Genomic DNA, 22,461 nt, shown 5'->3' with positions numbered 1-22,461 from the left:
AACACAGTCTGAATGGCACCATCACAGCAAGGGGTGACCACTGATGTCATGCACTATTTCCACCCCGGTTACCACCCAAACTCTTCACACCACCAATCACAAGAGGACAGTGAGTGGGGGGGGGTGGTGAGAAGGGACCAAAAAGGAGCTGTCTGGGGGATGGGGGTTGTTGTTGGAGAATCTGGAGACAGCAAGGACCTGTTAGAGAGTAACCGTATTCTCGCAGGGCCTTAAAGGAATGCTTGAGGCAGGAGCTTCTTGACAGAGATCGGACAGTGTACCTCTAGGACTGATTCTGTTACCACTCCATCGGGAGACACTCGCAGATTCTGGGGAATTGGTGAGCCTACATCCGTAGGGAGACTGATACCCAGGGTCCCACCAAGCTGGTGGAGAGTTGGCCGAGCGGCTGGGATCAGCAAGATACACAGACCCACCTTAAGGATCAGAAACCCTGGCCCACTTGGATTGTCAGCTGTGGATTTTATTACCAGGAGTTTGGGCCTGCTAGGACTCTGTGCTTGGAGGTAACCTGCTGGGGATTTTGTTGGGGAGTTTTACTTGCACTGGTGATTTTCTGACACTTGATATATTTGGCGGGGGGAACAAGTTTCTCCTTGGGGAGCACTGTTGTATTTTACTAAGTGTGTGCACTTTGTTTAATAAAAGGGATTATTATTTCTTTCCTGTCTCCTTACCTGTGTGACCTGTGAACCTAGAGGACCGGGTATCTAGAGAGCTTTGGTAATAACCCCGGTGTCCTCACAATTTTGGTGGCAAGCAGTGGGGTCACACAGTCCCAACGTTTGGGTAGAGCGCAGGGACTCGTATCCAGATACGGTCAGGCTCTGTAAGGACACAAGGCAACAGTCTGTCAGCACCAGGGTTAGTAAAAAAAAAAAAAAAAAAAAACCCTAGCTAGGAAGTCAGCAGGAATGGCCACAGAAGCAGAGCAGATCAGCTTAAAAGCCACAGAGAGATTCTATATGAAAGCAAGGAAACAACACTTGCAGGGGTTCTGCAGAACCAAAGGGGTGGACTTTGATGACACAGACGTGCGTGAAGTTCTGGTGGCCAAACTAATGGAATGGGAAAAGGCCCACCCTGAGGAGATGGAAGAGTCAGAGGTGGAAGAGGAGGAGGCCAAAGACCAGCCACAGAGACCCCCTAGTGGGACACAACCCAGACCACCGTCCGGCACTCCAGCAGTGCTGCAAGATTGGCTGACAGCACTGGGGGAAAGGGCAACCCTGCATGAAAGGGCAGCCGTACTCCAAGCAATGTTGGGGGTAGCATATGAGGTACCCCAGATTCAGAGAGTAGAAGGTCGGGGAGAGGCCCGGTTGAGACCTCAGCTGGGATATAGTGGAGTCCCAATTTTTAAAGAGGCAGACACAGACATTGATACCCATCTCCAGGTTTTTGAAAACTTGATGGGAGTCCATGGGATTGAGGAGGAAGAGTGGTCCAAATATCTGGGACCCAGCCTGACTGGGAGAGCGCTGGAAGCTTACCAGGCTCTAAGCCCTCACGAATGTGGGGATTATGGTACAGTGAAAAAGGCACTGATGGTAAAATTCCAGTTAAATGCAGAGACCTACAGATACAAGTTCAGGACTTTGAATAAAGGAGGGTCACAGTCGCACCAGGAATTTGCCAGCCAGCTACAGAGGGCCTGCGAGAAATGGATGGAAGGGAAAGGGGCCCGCTCCGCTAAGCAAATTAAAGAGCTCATTATGCTGGAGCAGCTGACTCTAAAAATGGCCCCAGAGATCCGGGAATGGCTGGCGGACAGAAAACCTGAGACCCTGGAGGAGGCAGCAGGGCTAGCTGATGAGTATGTGGTGAGTCGACCAAGATGGAGAGCCCCTAGTATGCCTAGTCAAGCAGCTGCAGGGAGGGGGAGCCGAACAATTCCAGCAGGTCTAGTGACACCGGGAGCCCCCTTTATTAGAGAGAACTCTGCCCGGAATCCAAGAGATGAACCAGCCCGATCCAGACCCTGGGACCTGAATCCAAAGAGGTGCTTTCGGTGCAACCAGGTGGGGCACTTCCAGAGAGATTGCCCCCGTACCAGAAGTCCGATCCCAGGAGCCAGAGCTGCACCAGTGGCCGCTGTACAGTATGCCCCAGGAGATTTTGAAATCGGCATTGAGGCCGAGCCACCCTGTCCTGATGTGCCAGAGGCAAGGGACGGGGTGTATGTGGTGAACCTGATTTTGGGGAAGGGGAGGCAGAGCCCTAGGAATATGCAGGGTCATCTACAGGACGTGTGGGTGGGGGACTGCAAGGTCCAGGGGTTGAGAGACTCAGGAGCATCCCTGACCCTGGTGGAGCCTGATATAATTAAAAGATCCCAAGTTATGGAGGGACAGCAGGTCCGGATTTCCACGGTGGGGGGCCATCTTGCAGATATTCAGGTGGCCCGGGTACATTTGGATTGGGGGGCGGGATTTGGAATGGTGGAGGTGGGCATTCTGGATGGACTACCAGCAAAAGTGATTTTGGGGAATGATTTGGGCCAGGGATTGGTCACTCACTTTGTGCAAGCTGTGACCCGCAGCCAGAGCCGAGCACAAGCCACAGCAGCACAAGAAGCCGCAACGCCAAGGAGACCACCAAGATTAACCCCGGCAACCAGAACCAAGGAGCCAGAGGCAGCACCGTTGGTGAGTAACCCAGAAATATCTGATGTTGTACCAGAAATTGATTTGGGGGAGGAGGACAGAAGGGAATTTAGGAAGGCCCAACAGACTGACCCATCCCTAGCCAAACTGAGGAGTGCAGCAGACGCTGGGGGAGGGGAAGTGGCAGGCAGTAAAGTAGTGTGGGACAAAGGACTGTTATATAGGGTAGTCACCCCCACCCTAGATCAAGACCCAGGGACAGAAGTGAAGCAGTTGGTAGTACCATGGGCTTACCGGACCCATTTATTAGCGCTGGCCCATGACATTCCAGCAGCGGGGCACTTTGGGACCAGAAAAACGTTGGCCCGGTTGTTGCGGACTTTTTTCTGGCCTCAAGTCACCCAGGATGTGAAACGTTACAAAGCCTCCTGTGACACCTGTCAGAGAATAGGGAGAGCCCCTAAGAAAGTTCCACTACAATCCCTGCCTATAATTGAGGAGCCCTTTGCCCGGGTGGCTATAGATATCGTAGGTCCATTAGCCATCCCCAGTTACACCGGAAAAAGATTCATCCTCACCCTGGTGGACTTTGCCACCAGATACCCAGAGGCAGTAGCCCTGTCGTCCATAGACGCAGAGCATGTGGCCCAGGCTCTGGTGGACATTTTCAGCCGGGTAGGATATCCCAGGGAAGTGGTTACTGACCAGGGGACCCAATTCCAAGGGGACCTAGTCCAGACCCTATGGGAAAAGTGGGGCATTAAGCCCCTACGAACCACCCCGTACCATCCCCAGACCAATGGGTTATGTGAGCGTTTCAATGGAACGCTGAAACACCTCCTGAAGGCATATGTACAGTCTGAAGGGAGAGACTGGGACAGGGCCCTGCAGCAGCTCCTGTTTGCATACAGGGAAGTAGCCCAGGAGTCCACCGGATACTCTCCTTTCGAACTTCTGTATGGCCGGAGGGTACGAGGCCCCCTAGACCTGGTTAGAGAGAGCTGGGAAGGAACATTCCAGGCCAATGAGCAGCCTATCCTTAAATATGTAGAGAAGATGAGGGAGAGGATGAAGAGAGTAGCGCAGCTGGCGCAAGGCCATTTAAAAGGAGCCCAGGCAAGACAAAAAGAGTGGTACGATGCCCACGCTCAGGATAGGAAGCTGAACGCAGGACAGAAGGTGATGGTGCTAATCCCAATGAGACGGAATAAACTTCAAGCCACCTGGGATGGCCCATACAAAGTGGTGAGGCAGGTAGGGCCGGTTAACTATGTAGTAGCGCTGGATGATGAGGAAACCTGGCTGAAAACCTTCCACATCAATCGACTAAAAGGTTATGTGGAACGGCAAGTGGCAGCAATGGTGGTGTGTTGTCCCCCCATGGGTCCCACAGAGGTAGACCCCCTACTGGAGATGATAGGGGAGGTGAGAGAGGAAAAGGGGGTGGAGACAGTGACAGTGGGGACGCAGCTAGGAGAGGGACAGAGGCAGGAAATGAGGGAGGTACTGGAGAAGGAGCAGGCCCAATTTACCTGTAAGCCCGGTCGTACCCACCTAGCCACCCACCATGTAGACACGGGGGAGGAGAAGCCCATAAGGCAGGTAGCATACCGCATGACCCCCGCTGTACTGGCCCAAGTACGGAAGGAGATAGAGGAAATGCTGGCCTTAGGAGTAATTAAGAAGTCAAATAGTCCATGGGCTGCAGGGGTGGTATTGGTCCCGAAGAAGGATGGGACCACCCGCTTCTGCGTGGACTACCGTAAACTAAATGAGGTCACCACCACTGATGCTATCCCATGGCCCGAATAGATGAGCTACTAGACAGGCTAGGGGCAGCCAAGTTTGTGTCAACTTTGGATCTGAGTAAGGGCTATTGGCAAATTCCCCTCACCCCCGAGGCTCAGGAGCGGTCAGCCTTTATAACCCCACTGGGGTTGTTTGAATGTACGACAATGCCGTTTGGGATGAAAAATGCTCCAGCCACATTCCAACGGATGGTTGATGACCTGTTGGGGGGGTGTCAGGAATTTGCCCAGGCTTACTTAGATGACATTGCCATCTTCAGCCAGACGTGGGAGGATCACTTAGTGCAGGTGTCAGAGGTCCTGAGGAGAATCAGGCAGGCAGGGTTGACCATTCGCCCAGACAAATGCTTCATGGGCATGGCAGAAGTGCAATACTTGGGGCACCGTGTTGGTGGGGGAATCATACGACCTGAACCGGCGAAAGTAGTAGCCATTGTTCAGTGGCCCCGACCCACCAACCAAAAGCAAGTACGAGCGTTCCTCGGGATCGCAGGGTACTACAGAAAATTTGTGCCGCAGTATAGCACTGTTGCCAGGCCCCTGACTGACTTGACAAAGAAAAAATACTCTAGACGTATAGAATGGACCCCAGAGTGCGAGGGAGCCTTTGACGCTCTGAAGGCAGCATTGACCCAGTCCCCAGTGTTAGCAGCCCCAGACTTCAAGAAACGATTTCTGGTACAGACAGATGCTTCAGGGTGTGGACTCGGTGCTGTGCTCAGCCAAGTGGGGGAGGATGGGCATGAGCACCCAGTAGTTTATTTATCCCGAAAGCTGGTGGATAGAGAGGTAGCCTATGCCACCATTGAAAAAGAATGCCTGGCCATAGTGTGGGCCCTAAAGAAATTACAACCCTACATTTATGGGCAAGAGTTCACAGTAATTACAGACCACAACCCCCTTTACTGGTTACAAAGATCTGCTGGGGAAAATGGGAGGTTATTACGGTGGAGTTTAGCATTACAAGGTTATAACTTTACTATCTCGCACAAAAAGGGAAAAGACCACTCAAATGCGGACGGACTCTCCAGAAGAGAGGAGGAGAACCCTTCATTAAGGAACCCACCGTGCCAAGGAGAACATCTGGAGCCCGACCACCAGACTCCAACTGTCCCCTTGATTTAATAAGGGGGAGGTATGTGACAGACCCGGGCCTTATATTGAGAATATCGTGCCAACCCGGTCTGTCCTCAGTGGGCCAATTGAACAACCATGGCCCACTCTGTTATTAAATGCCGCCCGGTGGCCAGATCTGTTATTACTGTGGTGTCCAGAGAGGGAGGGGAGAGGCAGCTCACAGGAAGTGTGAATCAGCTGTGGACCCTGTGACATCAAAAAGTAGTGGAACGGGTTAAAAAAAGGAGGGTCAGGACCTTATCTAAAATCAGTAGGGGGTCTCTCCCTGTTTGCTAACTATTGTTCTAGCAAGTCTGCAACACAGTCTGAATGGCACCATCACAGCAAGGGGTGACCACTGATGTCATGCACTATTTCCATCCCGGTTACCACCCAAACTCTTCACACCACCAATCACAAGAGGACAGTGAGTGGGGGGGGGTGGTGAGAAGGGACCAAAAAGGAGCTGTCTGGGGGATGGGGGTTGTTGTTGGAGAATCTGGAGACAGCAAGGACCTGTTAGAGAGTAACCGTATTCTCGCAGGGCCTTAAAGGAATGCTTGAGGCAGGAGCTTCTTGACAGAGATCGGACAGTGTACCTCTAGGACTGATTCTGTTACCACTCCATCGGGAGACACTCGCAGATTCTGGGGAATTGGTGAGCCTACATCCGTAGGGAGACTGATACCCAGGGTCCCACCAAGCTGGTGGAGAGTTGGCCGAGCGGCTGGGATCAGCAAGATACACAGACCCACCTTAAGGATCAGAAACCCTGGCCCACTTGGATTGTCAGCTGTGGATTTTATTACCAGGAGTTTGGGCCTGCTAGGACTCTGTGCTTGGAGGTAACCTGCTGGGGATTTTGTTGGGGAGTTTTACTTGCACTGGTGATTTTCTGACACTTGATATATTTGGCGGGGGGAACAAGTTTCTCCTTGGGGAGCACTGTTGTATTTTACTAAGTGTGTGCACTTTGTTTAATAAAAGGGATTATTATTTCTTTCCTGTCTCCTTACCTGTGTGACCTGTGAACCTAGAGGACCGGGTATCTAGAGAGCTTTGGTAATAACCCCGGTGTCCTCACACGCCGTATTATAGCTATCCACACGTCGCAACGAATTTAATTAGTTTCTGTGACTCTGAAATGAAACATTCTCTCTCAGAATGAACAAATGAATTATTCCTTCTACAGCACTCTCTACATTTATTCACCAGGACATTCATGGCTAGCATCCGCTGAAAAGAACACAACCCTCTAAACTCTATGGAGATCGCGAGCATGAGTGCATACACACTACATGATCGGTCGGTGGTTGGTCGGAAAATATTAAGCAGTACGACCAACCAAATGAAACGATGATCGGCACTTTGGGACGACTATAGATCATCGTGTCACTATACACACTCACACGATATTTGACCAAATGGTTCGATGTCGGCTGATTGTAGGTTTTTCGTGCTATCATCGGGTCTGTGTGTACCTAGCCTTAGTCAACACAATTGTATTTATTATATATGATTGTGCTATACCATTTTATTATACACAGGATTACATACAGTTAGACAATGTGCATATTATGTGAAAATATATGGTTACATGCTTCTGTTTATCAATCTCTATTATTTAGAAAAGAATTTGCCTATATGTATGCTTCATTCACAGGTGTATTTATTGGAGTGGTTTTGCCAAAACCAAAGTCACTTCACGCGGGTCAGTGAGCATCTCTAATGCTGTATGACTGTGAATAGCACACCCCAAAACAGAAATATATTTCTTGCTTATAAACTAATATGTTTCATGCTGAAAGCAATTCTGTGAGGGGCAGTATCAGTGAGTGTGACATCTGAACTAATTAGTGGAGAAAAACAGAGTGCTGTTGCTTTATGACTGTGAGCAGCACACCTCAAAAGACAAATAGATTTGTCAAGGCATCTGTTGCCTTTGTGACGCCACAATAAGTAGATTTAGAGATGTGAATCATCTAGGCACCTTCTTTATTTCCTTTGCAAACTAGTCTTTCAAATGGTGGAAAATTGTGTACAGTAACAAGTAGCCCAGCATCAGATAGCAGCCGATTGGATAGAAACCTCATGCAATCTTCCCTGTCAACACCTTTCTCGTCAATTAGTATGTAGTCCAGCATACAATTTTTTATTAGTCCCCTAATGCAATCCAAGATTCCTAAGAGATATCCTTGCACATAGCTGTGCAACAGCCATGGCTAAAAATGCAACTGGGTCAGTCGGTTTATCAAATCAAGTTCCTGACCCAGGCGTGCACTTAGGGGGGGGGGTTTGCTGTTGCCCTAAAACTTCACCTAGAGTGGCCAGCTTCCCCAGCTCCTGTAAAAGTCAAACTGTTTCACTGCTGTCCGTGCATCTGAATGGGGAACAGCTGCTGTTGAACCAGGTCCGTCTGTGACTCTGCCATAGCTCCGCCCACATCTGCTCTTGGAGATCAGTCTAATTGAAGGTCTGTCCATCTCTCCTGCCTGCCCCAGTGTCGTGAACATAGAGAGCTTGCAGTTATTTATAAGCGATAAATCATAACTACAGTGTAAATATGTTATATCAAATTAATCCATTCATAAGGTTAGTTAAAGTGTAAAGTGTGAAGAGAGAGAGTCTGATGTAAATGTATTTGATGGCTTTGCACATTCCAGAGTGAGAAGATAGGAGTGTCACCTGGGGCAGCTTCAAAGAGCTCCCGGGGTGAGATATAGCCTGGTTGTGACACCTGAATAGACGTTTAGGTACCGCTCAGCATGTGGTCTGGCTCAAAAAGGCCATGTGCTGACGTAGGCTATATGTAATATAGACAAAAATAATTCAGTTTTAAAATATGGCACTTAAAATCAATAAAAGTAGTGATGAATCACATATTCCTCAATAGCATGAAGAAGGGCAGCTCATATGTTGAATTAAGAATTCTGCCTCACAGAGAAATGAAGGAAATGAGTGTAAGCTCTGCGAATACACTGTATTTAGGGGTGCTTGATATCAAAAGATGGACAGAGTCATAGGGGATTTATTAATGATAAAATTGGATTGATGTGACGCGCTACAAAAAAGTTATATCACATAGTAGAATTGATTAGTAAATCAGGCAACATGCAAATGGTGATTGAAAAAGTGGCACAACCTCCTATTAGCATTAAACACTGCCCCTGTGAAGACCATCCCATATCATTTTGCTTAAAAACATGTGTTTTGAAGTGACAAACTGTCAGCTTCTTGGAGATCAATCTAATTGAAGGACTGTCCATCTATTCTGCCTGCCCCAGGCATACAGATTATTATATGTAAGTGATGCTCTGTAATTCCATCCCATTTGTTTTTATAACTGTTTGCAATTTTTTTACTTGTATGTCAAATCTTTATCTGTTTTTTTATTCTCTGTAAGCATTGTAATTTTTGTTTATTAAATCTAAAATTTAATAGTTCTGTCCTTATTGCTCTAAAGAAATTAATTGCCTGTTTAGAAGAGACAGATTGCTTGACTGGATTAACTCTTTAGAAACCAGTGTGTGAAGGTTTAACTATTTAGCTATCAGGGTACATAGTGTGCACAATTGGGTGATTAAGTCATAGGTTTGCTACGGGCCTTATACGTAGCTGGTGGCAGTTACTGAGAGGTGTGAAGCATGCGTCTGTGTTGGGAAAAGGGACCAGCGAAATCTGTAGCTTTAGAGAGAGGTGAGTGTGAGATTTGAGTTGGAATCCTGTGTGTTCCCGTACAGTAAGCTTTCAAGTCACAAGTGCGCAGAGGGCGGTTTGTAACGGATAAAGGGGATCAGGAGCCGTTTCCTGACAAAATAGATTAACACTTCTACCTCACAGCACTGGGGTCATGAGTTCAATTCCTGACCATGGCCTTATCTGTGTGGAGTTTACACATACAAACTGTGTTTGCGTAGGTTTCCTCCGGTTTCCTCCCACACTCCAAAAACATACTAGTAGGTTATTTGGCTGCTATCAACAATTGACCCTAGTCTCTGTTTATGTATGTGTGTGTGTGTGTGTGTGTGTGTGTGTGTGTGTGTGTGTGTTTATGTTATGGAATTTAGACTGTAAGCTCCAATGGGGCAGGGACTGATGCAAGTGAGTTCTCTGTACAGCGCTGCGGAATTAGTGACGCTATATAAATAGCTGCTGCTGCTGATGATCGAAGTGAAATCAGTATGGAGTTTCCTGTCTGCTCCTGGGGCTGCTGCTAGAAGAAGGAGTCGAGTCATAAATCCTGTGTTAGTGGGTTGTTCTGTAATACCTCACCTGTTGCCTTTACACCTCTCTACAGCTACAGCTAAGTAACTTCTTCTCTGTATGTTTCAGGAAGGAAAATCAACATGATAGGGAAAGGCTGGTTGTCTAATCATTCTGTTATATTTAGAGTATATGTAGTAGTATGGGGTGCTGTATATGACAGTATCATGTAGGTATAGTGGAGTGCATGGTAATTGCATGTGGTGGAGTGTGTTAGTAGGGTGTGATTGAGATGGGATGTGGTTTGCACCATATTCAGCATTGTTAGTGTGTGGAAGAAACATTTGGTGATGGTGTTACTGTGTATAGAAGTGGTATAGTATACTGATTTTATTCCTAGTGTAGCCCACTACTGCTGAAGCACACACCATACGAATTTCACTCCGATTCTGGAGACCCTAAACGCTAGCTAGACAAAAAACAACTCTCTAAAGACCAGCCAGCTTCCCGTTGGTCTCTCTGAACAATGAAACAAGCAAGATTTTATACATGACACTCCTCCCACAGCCCTAGCTTGATAGGCAGATAGGCAGATGACACACCCACCTTACCTTTAAGAGGAAACTCCTATCAATGGTTCTGTTTGCACTGACACAGACACACCTTGTCTTTTTGCTGGGAGGAGGAACATTTCAAATCATGTAAGTTAACTAAACTTTAAACTATTGTTTGTCACACAAGTCTTTACCTGGTTTATCATCAATCTAGGTGCATTACTGCACAAATGTTTTACTCTGCGTGCATGCTTTCTCTGCATATTGTCAACTAAATGTCTCCCTTTGTTACTATATATATATATGTGTGTGTGTGTATATATGTGTGTGTGTATATATATATATATATATATATATATATATATATATACATATATATGTTACATACACACTTGTAGGGCACACTTGTAACTTGTAGTGCCGCGACCCGGCATTAAGGGCAGCCAGGCGCGTGCACAACTTATAGAATTACTCATTAGTTACCAGCCCCTGAGGCATCCTTGTTCCTATTGGCCAGTCTCTGTATATAAGGCAGGGAGGGCTTAGCCTCCCTGCTGGTTATAGGTGTCAGTTTCTGAGTGCTAGCCTGCTCCTGTGCTTTGAACCTGTTTTACTGTTGGATTTCTCGTGTATGACCCTTGGCCCTGTTTATTGGAATTGATTCTTGCCTGTTGCCCTGAACTTTGCTTTGTTTCTGGATCCTCCTTGTTTGCTGCCAGCCCTGACACCTTGCCTGACTACGGTACCAGCTTCGGACCTAAGACCTCGGCCTGTTTCTGATCACGCCTGATTCTTCGCCCCTCTACTGTGTACTGCGGTACATTCATAAGCCTGTACTACTTTGAGTATAAGCCCTGGAGGCATCCAAGTACCTGCATAACGAGCTCTACAGGAAAGGTGGCTGCTATAGGTGAAGACCTCCATCTGGTTCTACTGGTTTATGATAAGACTGCTAGGAGTACATCTAAGCTAGGGGACATATGATTCCTGGGCCAGTCCCCTATTAGGCTGCTGTGCTGAGTCTCACCCTGTCAGGGTTAAATTTGCCAGCCAGCCCCTGATGAAGAACCCACATGGTTTTTATGTTGTGTTTTTATAACAGAGAATATTTAGAGTCACAGAGAAAGCGACCACATAATGGTATCCAGAAACTAATGCTTTTGTGCACATGCCATAAAATTGACACTTTACTGGTCTTAAATTAAATCAGGGCACGCTTACATGTCTCCCGTGACCTCTGCGTAAGAGCCCCTCTGATCCCCACATTGGTCCATGCCGATCAAATGGGCTTTATCCCAGGCCGCCAGGCTGCAGATAACACGTAGCGGGTGATAGACTTGATTTATACAGCTAGCAAACATTCTACCTCTGCTCTGGTGGTATCTCTAGATTCCGAAAAGGCTGTTGATAGGGTATCCTGGCCCTTTATGAGAGGTACTTTCAAAGAAACGACCTTTCAAGGTCAATTCTTATGCGAAATTGCTGCATTGTACCAAAACCCTTTCGTTGCCGTCCTACCTCGGTTCCTTTCCTTATTGAGAATGGCACCAGACAATTCTGCCCATTGTCTACTCTCCTTTTTGCTCTCTGGATGCAGCCACTGGCATCTAGGATCTGCAATAGCCACAATTTCACAGACATAGGAGCTGGCCCTGGAGAATCTAAGCTTTCCTTGTACGTGGATGAAATCCTCTTAACATTTACAAACCCTCTCGCTTTATCACTTTATCACTCGCTGTTTAATATATTTTAAGCACTGTAGTGTTTTAATTTAAAGGGATTTTGTTTAATGGGGTTTAATAGTTTTATGAAATATTGACAATGTTGCCCAACATTGTATAAACCTAAAACATGGATGCTTTGCACGCACCAAATACACAATTAATGCTGTTCTAACTACTTTTTTATATTAAAAACAGGGAATGTCAGTTCCACATATTGCAACATTTGTTAGGTTGACCAACTCAAGCCTAAGTCTTCCCCTTCTGTCTAGTCCTAAGACTTTGGCTGGGATGGGGAGCTGGGGAGATTGAGGAAAAGCTTCTCAAAGTGTTTCTCAGCAGTAGGAAAACATAGTAAGGGTCCCTGAGAGAGAGAAGGGTGGGCTCTATACATAAGGCCCAGTCCAAGTCTTCTGGTCTGCCAGTATCACAGCAGACTAATCAGGAATAGCACCTGCATGGTGCTGATAAAAGGCTGCTAGGCAGTTCAGTGAATCTCACTGTCTGGGGAGAAGATCAGATGACTCCTGAGAGAGACTGCAGTTTTGATCTGTAAATTCCATTATTTGGTTTAAGTGAGGGATACTAGGCCCCTTCCTCTAGAGAGGGAATATCTCTATATTAGTTAGTAGCCAGATGGCAAGGATTTTGTGTATGTTTTGTTTTGTTTGCAAGCTAGTGAATAAAATTAGCTGAGGCTATTGAACCTGAAGCACTGGACTTGTGTGATTTATCTGGCTGAAATGCACCCGTCTGGCTGAAGTGCACCCATGGACTTGTCTGAAAAATCATATTTTCTTTTAAATGATGTGGATGGCTGTGTGCGTCATTTTCCTGGAGAAGAGATGGCACTAGGATGCATTACGGGAGTCAGCGGAGGCAGCGTGATGCTCTGGCAATGTTCTACTGTGAAACCATGGGTCTTGGCATTCATGTGGATGTTACTTTGGCACTTACACCTACCTAAACATTGTTGCAGACCAAGTATATCCCTTTGTGGTAATGGTAATCCCTGATGGCAGTGGCCTCTTTCCTCTAGATAATACACCCTGTCACGCTGCATAAAGTGTTCAGGAATGTTTGAGGAACATGACAATGAGTTCAAGGTGTTGACTTGGCCTCCAAATTCCCCAGATCTTAATATGATTGTGTATCTGTGGGATGTGCTAGAGAAAGAAGTCCGAGCCATGAAGGCCCCACCTCGTAACTTACAGACCTTAAAGGATCTGCTGCTAATGTCTTGGTGCCAAATACCACTTGACACATTCAGAGGTCTTTTGGAGTCCATGCCTCAACAGATCAGAGCTGTTCTGCTGTCACGAGAGGGAACTACACAATATTGGACACGTGGTATTAATGTTGTGGCTGATCGGTGTATATTTATATCTATATCTATATGCATATGCTGTTGACCTGTAACATGTTATTAAAACATAATGTGCATGGAATTTATAATAATAATTACATTCAAAACTGAAATTTTAGCTTTTGGTTACACTCAATAAGTTAATTAGTAATCAAATTTATTTCTTACCTGAAGTCTGACATTCCAACTGACGGTTCCTTGATATCTGCCAGTTTAGTGATGCTAGCATCGCTCCTGCAGGTCATATGTTTTGTGTGTTGTGTATTGTCTACCAACAACATGCTAGCCGTATGGAAAAATCCAGCTTTGTAGGAGCGAGCGAGATGAACCAGCCCGTTGAAGTCAGGGGAACGTCTGGATTGGGTGGAATTCTGGAAACCAAGTAAATCCTATTTTGGATTAATGTGTAACCACCCAAACTATTAATGGCAATATAATGGAAACTACTGAGAAGGAAAGGGGTCTATATGTCACTATTTCAGGTTACCTAAAGGCAGGAAAGCAATGTAACAAAGCAATGAGGAAGGCAAGTCAGATGCTTGGTTGCATAGGGAGAGGAATCAGTAGCAGAAAGAAAGAAGTAATAATGCCACTGTATAGGTCATTGGTACGGCCTCATCTAGAATACTGTGTTAAATTCTGGAGGCCATATCTCCAGAAGGATATAAATATATGAGAAACTGTGCAAAGGAGAGCATCTAAAATGTTGCATGGCCTACAGCACAAAACCTACCTGGGAAAGACTAAAATATCTTAATATGTATCATTTGGAGCAGAGGAGGAAACAGGGGGACATCATAGAAACTTTCAAATATAGCAAGGTACATGAAGGAAACATTCTTCAAAGGAAGAGAAATATTAGAACACGTGGACACTGAAACTAGAAGGAATTAGGTTCAGAGGAAAGTTGAGGAAAAACTACTCCACAGAAAGGGTAGTGGATAAGTGGAATAGCCTTCTATCAGATGGGATAGAGGCTAATACAATAGAGCACTTTAAACATGGTTGGGATAGACTTAAGATTTTCTTACAAAGATAAATGATTAAATAGGTTACCATAGGTTAAACAATTGGACAGACTAGATGGGCCAAGCGGTTCTTATCTGACCTCAAATTCTATGTTTCTATATTTAAACTGAATTTTCACTTTTTTCAGGAATTTGCATTTGTTTCTACTTTTGTTTACTAATATTTTTAATGCACATGTTTTTATCACAGCTTTTCCTCCCCAAATTATTCCACGGTGTTATAATGTAATGTCCTCTTTGCTCTGACCAGACGATCTACAATGCAGTCAGCAACAATACTCCTTGTGTCATTGTGGAAGGATCAGGCAGAGTGGCTGATGTCATTGCCCAGGTTGCACAACTTCCCATATCAAAAATCACAATATCTTTTGTCCAGGAAAAACTGCGCACTCTTTTCCGTGATACATTTGACACTTTTACAGAACACCAGACTGTTGAGTGGACCAAAAAGGTACAATAATAAACATATACTATTACACTTTAAATAAATTTATACTTTATGCAAAATATTTTATGATTTTATTTTAACGATTAGTTAGCCTGCAGTTGAATTCCACTTTCATTCAGATGTAGTCATATTAACGATTATTGTAAGAGTGACACTTACTTTAACGATGAAAAATGTTTGAAGGTGAATTTTGCAACATTAAAAAAAAGCTGACTGGCCTCAATAATGACAACTGAAACATCCAACAGGGTTCTGCAAAATCCCAAAAACAGCACAGACTTTTTACGTTATTAAAAATGGCGACCACCACTTTTAAAGCAGCAATGCCGCCTGTCATCTGAGTAGGAGTGTTACGGTGGTAGGTTTACAGTTAGGGTTAGGGTTAGGGTTAGGGATCAGGTTAGGGTTAGGGTTCGGGAGCCTCCATTGCCGCTTTAAAGCAATTAATATGGCAGTCAACATTTTAAATGACGTAAAAAGTCTGTGCCATCATTACTTGTTCTCTGGATTTTGCAGAACACTGTCGGATGTTTCGGTTGTCATTATTGAGGTCAGTCAGCTTTTTTCATCGTTAAACTAAGTGTCACTATTACAATGATCGTTAATTCGTACCCAACCCCTTTCATTATAATATATTTACTTAAATAAAATAGATTTAAATGGCATGTAGAAATAAAAGCAAAAGGTTAAGATCATTGAAGACAAATCATAATAAAAAAAAAATGTAAAATTGGTTATTAGGTATTTTCCCTTGTCCTTCTGACATCTTATTTGTGCTGCCAGATACAAGACATCATGAGGCACAGTCAGTTACTGACCATCTTCCAAGAGGACAAGGATGACCAGCATGACATTGATGTAGCTATTCTTCAAGCTTTGCTTAAAGGTAATCAAGTAACTGTAAATAGCTGTATATATGCGAATACTACATAATTTTACTCAATTTTTAGTTGTTTTTTTAACTTTATGGCATTTAAATGTAGATACATAGTTTCATGGTATATTAATAAGTTATGATTCAAAAAGTCCCTGTATTATAAACTAATATTGTCAGCATAAATTTGTAGACATAGCTAAAAATATGCAAGTCATTCTCAGTGATTGTGTTATTTTAAAAATGTTGCAAGTTGCTCATTCTTAAGTTTCATAAACTTTAATTTCAAAATTGCTAATCTATTTTCTGCAGCTTCACTAAGACATGACCAACAAGGACGTGAGAATTGGGATCACCAATTAAAGTTAGCAGTGGCATGGAACAGGGTTGACATTGCGAGAAGTGAGATTTTTACAGATGATCATCAATGGAAGGTGTGTAAAATATTTTATTGAAATCGGTTATTCCATAAGATAACTAAAAGGTTGTTCTTTACTCTTGAAGAGAACAAATTTTTTTTTTTTTATTATTAAGGACAAATATCCTTACACTTTTTTTGCTTTTGTGATATTTCTTTTTTTTTTAATTGACTACTTTAAAGGAACTGAAAGAAAAAAAGCATATTATACTTGTCAGCAGTCTATTTACTTTTTCTTTACCAGCTTTGTGTGTTTTGCTTTTTAATTTATTAACTGGGTTTTGTGCTTATCAGCCCTCAGATCTTCATCCAGTCATGACAGCAGCATTGATTGGCAATAAACCTGCTTTCGTAAAACTATTTCTTGAACATGGTGTCCGTCTGGAAGAATATGCCACTGTAGAAACTATAATAAATCTTTACAACAATACAGACCAATCTTGCTTGTTTCATAGCAAACTTGCAAAAGTGTTTGAGGATGAAAGATCTCGATTAGAATTCCCAAAGACATCAAAACTTCGTCTACACCACGTGTCACAAGTTCTGAGAGAACTCTTGGGTGATTTCACAAAGCCACTTTATCCGAAGCCCAAAAGTACAGAACGACCTCAAATATCTGTTGCAGTGCCACACATCAAAATAAATGTAGGTGATTATTTCTTTTTTTCATATTCATTTATTTTTATATCCCGTAAGGTAAGTCCTTAAGTTTTTACCTTACAAAAACACACAATATAGCAAAGTTTTTAGAGGTGCTAAACTATGCTAAGAGAATCTATTATTAGGAACCTTTTACAACAAACAATTATGATAGAAGTAAATATGTCACTCTAGACATAGATATTATCCGTAGACCCTGCTGGTAAAGCATTCTTTGGGATATAGGTGTACAGTGCTAATACAGATAATATGAGAAATAAAAGTTATATTATATATAAGTAAAAAAATATCATATTAAATTTTGCAGTAGATATTCAATAATAGCTACTTATTATGCATATTACTATATTACCTGTTTAATAAGTCATTTACTCAATAAACACACAAATATGAAGATTGAGATAGTAAACCACAATAACAAGTCCAGCCTATATGCAGGTTATCACTACAAATTAGTTAAAAAAAACAGCATGGATGAGATTTATTAAAGTGCGGCTTTGGAAAACCACACTTTTTAGCCAATTTTATATGTGGTTTTGAAAATGTGAGCTTTACTAGTGCCAAGTCGCTCATAAAACTATTTGTTTTGTAACCACATGATTTTAAAACATTTCACATGTGCCTTTTTTTTCCCCCATGCATGTATAGTAATCTTGAATGCATGACCAGAATATGCAATAGGCTGACAAGGTTGCAGTCAAGGGAGCTAGCCCTTGGTGGTCTCATTTGTAATAAGGCAAGTGGAGATTCATTTAGAAGGCATGGACATATTTACATTGTTGGTGGAGGTGTTTAGATTCCTTCAGTTACGACATTACAGTCATTTGAATAGTTGATGCATGTATTGTGATATGAAAGTTGCCTGTGGGCGGATTGTTGTGCAGTTAGGGGAGAGCTCTCACAGGTATCAGTGCGTACCACACCTTGAACCAATGTCATCTAAGTCATCTATACAGTCCAATGTCATGAACGCCAGAGGACTGAGGTCTTATAATGCCATGGGACTTGTCATGTCTGTGGTGCTCTCTCAATTTGTCTGAAGGCGATGCTTAAAGTCTTGCCACCTGTGTGAATTGTTTAAAGATAAGAAAGTTGCAATTTACTAGTATAAACAAGTTTAAAATAATGCTACATTCATTATTAGATATAAATCAGTGGTAATGGTGTTAACAGGGATGAGAACCCTGACACGCTTCACACCTACACGAAAATTGCAGGAAAAAATGAAGGCAATCTAAACAGACTTACCTCAAAACAGAAGATCCAGCTTTCCGACGGCAGCGGAAGCAGACAGCCAGTCATTCCGATTAGGCAGCTGTCCTGCACTTCACTTTGACGTCAGTGCGCCGTACATTAATGTTAATTTAAAGTGGCAATGTCTTCCCTGCAGGCTAAATGTTTAAAGTGTTTAAGTGTTTAGATTGCCTTCGTTTTTTCATGCAATCGGAATTTTCATGTAGGTGTGAAGCATGTCGGGGTTCTCGTCCCCATTAACACGTACCCAACCCATATAAATGTAGTATTTTATGGGGCCTAAAACTCACACAATAATCACAAACACAGCCATAGTCAATTTGTTTAGACTTAATACAGGTCGCAATGTAGGCTTCTATATTTAAATTGCTTTAATTATAAAATATTTTGGTTTTGCCATGCCTTGCATGGGAAACAGTTTTGTATTTTGACAATATTGAAAGAAGGTGGAAATTTTAGTAATATATTCAGAACACAATAAAATTTAAAATAAATGTGTATTTGCTTACAATTTCTTGACCTCAGTTACAGATCTGCGAATCTGAGCAACTGCATTGACTTGCTCTGTGATGTCCTTCCAAATGTAGTGCTTCACTTGGGAGGATAGCAGCCAGTTTGTATTCTGCAGCCTGTCCACCATCGGCTGCACAAGAATTTCCACCTCGCACCTCGCATTGGGCAAAATTTTGCTGCTGAAGCTTGGTGGAGGAAGATTGGTTGTACCATGCCATCTCATCATCAGAAGACATATTGTTCAAGAAGATGTTATGCCAAACAATACCAAAACGAAATAAAAAATAAATAAATGTGTCTACACCCATACTTGGCCTGAGAGCAAAGGTGGTACCATGATTTAGGTATGATTGCAGGTGCACTATATTGCAACTGCAGTGCTGCTTGAGTGACCTCAGGAGAAGGCAACCCAAGCCTCCTTGCAGATCTCAAATAAAAAAATTGTAGAAATTGATTATTGAGAGAAGAAAAAAGAAGGTTGTTGGGACAAAATGCACTACTCACTTGAAAGTAAATAATTAATTGAATTGTAGTGGTAATTGATTTAAAATTATAATACTTAACCTTTATTATTAATAATTAAAAGACATGAAATTAAAATCTCAGCAAAATATAACAAACAAGTGTATAAGTGATGAATAAATGTGTATTTAAAATAACTGGATGTCCCTAATCGTCTCAAAAAATGATAAAGTTATCACATATCCTATGGAATTATATTAATTATCTAGTGAGATAAACTATCTCTTTGTTTACAGGACAGATTAATTTATGTATCTCACTTACCGGGTATATATCCCTTAAATGTGTTATATTATCGTCCTGGTCCCCATCTAAGTTCTCAAGTTATTTTTAAACAAAGATTCCTGTGCGCTCACTGACTAAATGTTTCAGTACTAATATATAATATAATATACCTGATGCAGGTCACATAATACCCTCCGCTAAAAAGTACAAAGCTAAATGGCATAAAAAATATTCATTTATTTAATCCCGATACAAAGGAAGCTAAAAATTGGATAAATGCAATTTAGGATAATAAGACAAAGCTAAAACATATGAATATAAATCTGCACATGTATAAATTGTAATAGGCTAAAACGCCCAATGGCTAAGATTAATTCACAACCAATGGTCAATATAAATCATCTAGAGATCACACTGTTTGTGGTTTCAGAATCCCAATAGATAAATGTTCAGATAATAGATTAGATGTTCACGTTTTGATAAAGGTGATACCAGTGACGTTGGTTGCAGGTATATGATGTCTCAGTAGAGGAGCCTACTTTTACAATTGTCGTAGGTGATCACTTTCTGATTAACATATAATCCTGGCTGCAAAGATGTATTGATTTAGCTTTGTCCTTTTTAGCTGAGGGTATTATGTGACCTGCATCAGGTATTTTATATTATATATTAGTACTGAAACATCTAGTCAGTGAGCGCACAGGAATCTTTGTTTTCCTATTGTACTACTAGGGAGGGATCCCTGGTTCTGTTTGCAGCTCCTTCAACCATCAGGAGGTGAGCGCACAATCTTTACCCTTATCAAGTTATTTTTAAAAATCACAAGAGCCTGGGGATATGTGTCCACTCAGTGCTACTTATGTTGTCATATAATGCCTACTATGTTTCAATTTTCCAGTAGTATGTGGCAAATAACTTTGGGATTAGATATAGTACAGCTACTAAAATAGTATTAAACTAAACGGGATTGGCTAATGTTAATCTTGAGTTCATATTGCTGATAGCAGGTCAAATGATTAAAGCCATGCTAGACGCTGGCAGGTAATTATCAAATCCTTACGGGGATGTCAGTGCTATAGGTACTGACAAGTTCCCTACTACATTCTACATGAAAAAAGATACGTATTTAACTTGGGTGCAAAATAGAAAACTAATTTGCACCCCTTGCATTGTAACATGGTTTTGTCCAGGAGACTACTTACTCAATTTTTTTACTGAACTTTCCTTAATGAATCAGGCTTAGTTTGTAGAAAGAAGTATTCTTACATTGGGACATTTAAAGATAACACCCTCTTACTCTCTCTGGTGAGATAATTAATAAATTGCTGTTATTCATTAAGTTGAATTGTATATTGATCAGCTGTCCATTTATTCTACTTGGGAAACATTGCCTTGGAGGAGTTCTTTATTGCAGATCCAGAGATTGAGATGTTTTCCTTCACACTAAAGATAATTTTAGTCTCAAGATACTTAGCTGTGAGCCCACACACACAACACCATCTCGGGCATCAGATATTATTTATATAATGAGGGCACTAGATATTGTTTCTGTATCTGCTGGGTGAACTTTTTTTTTATTTACCAAGGGGTGCAACTCTTGTTGTGTTCTTACTTGTGGAACTGAAAGTGCAGGTAATATATTTGAACATTTTTAACCTGATAATGAAAAGGGATACCAGGAAGAGCTCTGTGTTATTCAGTTTTGGGCTGGACGTCTTCTGGCTTGTTTTTGCCTCTCCCAGAGGACCAGACCCAATGCTGTAGCCTTGCGTGAAGATAGTGCAGATGGTAAAAATGGATGTTTTTCACCCAGCTTTACTATGCCTAAATCGCCAGCAATTTGTGGCAATTTTCAAAGTGACAGAAAAAAAAAACCTTCCTAAATTTACCCCATATGTTAATTAAACAAAGATGGAATAAAGATGTTCAATTTAGATAATTTGCAAGACCAGCTCTCATGTGTACTAGTATTCTATGGCCAGCCCATTTATGGAGACATGCTGGACCTATATTATGCACGCAATGCAAAGCAAGGACTGGCAATTGCAGACTAAGCAAACTACTTTCTGTTCCTTAGATGTCTCAATATTCTGTTTCAAAATTATTAATGATTAATGTGTCTTCATTTGACAGTTTTATAATGCAGAGTAAAAGGAAAATCTAGTTTTCTAGGAATACCTATCTTGTGTTGGGAGTGTATTACCAGATACCTTGCCTGCCATTTCTTAGTTTTCTTTTAACATAGCTGGTGCATGTTGTTTTATTTGTATTATCCAAAGTTGTATTACCCAAAGTTAAGAGATCCTGCAAAGCATTTGTTACATACTGTACATTATAGGCCGTGTTTTTTTTTTTTTACATCATTATAAAAATATGTTGTGTTTTTTTACTTTACAATGTTTATGTAGGTACAAAGAGTCACACTCCGTTCTTTTCACAAAAGATCTCAAAAAAAATCATTGTGTACAATGGATCCAATCAGGGATCTTCTTATTTGGGTCATTGTTCAAAACCGGAAAGAACTTGCAGAAATCATATGGGCACAGGTAAGAACAGGTTGATTACTAAATGGAAAATACAATATGGGAAAAAGAAAGCTATGGTGAAGTTTCACAATTGTTCCTAATATAACTATACGTGTCTAAACAGCATGCCCATCATCAGATATACCTTACACTGGATGGTGTGCCCCATACCTCCAAGAATCTGTAATGTGGGGTTTCTCCCCAGGGATCCATTAAAGCCTCAAAATTATCAAGCAAATTGGTGTAACCTAGACAGCAGGGAGATGACCCCACCTATGGCGCATAAATCTAATGTTTGCAATAAATTGTGGCTGAACTTTCATATTTGGTGATAATTGTGTGGATATGATGCAGGTGATAGGTTGTCTCTATGCCAACTTCGGCTGCTTTAGTTCCTCTAGTTTGAAGGATTGGAAAAATTAGGTCTTTTTGGGACATCTTTTAAATATTCAAAGAACTTAAAAAAGTCCTAATGTTCAAGATCTCTTAAAGTGGTTTAATAAAATGTCACAAAATCTCAGTCATATCTCAATAATTACTTTTATATTTTAAAATTAAATTTAGATAATATTTACAATTATTTTTTATAAATTGATGGG

The 22,461-nt window shown here is 42.2% G+C and overlaps 1 protein-coding gene across 3 annotated transcripts in view; it reads left to right on the top strand.

Moving 5' to 3' along the window:
• The window catches only part of TRPM2 (transient receptor potential cation channel subfamily M member 2), a 168,724-nt gene that overhangs the window by 30,588 nt on the left and 115,675 nt on the right, over nucleotides 1–22,461 (top strand). For all 3 annotated transcript variants that reach the window (XM_075180247.1, XM_075180246.1, XM_075180248.1), the window contains exons 8-12: nucleotides 14,674–14,874; nucleotides 15,655–15,757; nucleotides 16,058–16,179; nucleotides 16,458–16,808; nucleotides 21,746–21,883. In XM_075180247.1, the coding sequence (XP_075036348.1) occupies nucleotides 14,674–14,874; nucleotides 15,655–15,757; nucleotides 16,058–16,179; nucleotides 16,458–16,808; nucleotides 21,746–21,883 (915 nt within the window). The remainder of the gene's footprint in view (nucleotides 1–14,673; nucleotides 14,875–15,654; nucleotides 15,758–16,057; nucleotides 16,180–16,457; nucleotides 16,809–21,745; nucleotides 21,884–22,461) is intronic.

Source organism: Mixophyes fleayi, chromosome 7 (genome assembly GCF_038048845.1).
Source record: "Mixophyes fleayi isolate aMixFle1 chromosome 7, aMixFle1.hap1, whole genome shotgun sequence".
Classification (NCBI taxonomy): domain Eukaryota; kingdom Metazoa; phylum Chordata; class Amphibia; order Anura; family Limnodynastidae; genus Mixophyes; species Mixophyes fleayi.
The sequence above is the reverse complement of the archived record's forward strand: the minus strand, read 5'-3'. Positions and strand labels throughout refer to the sequence as shown.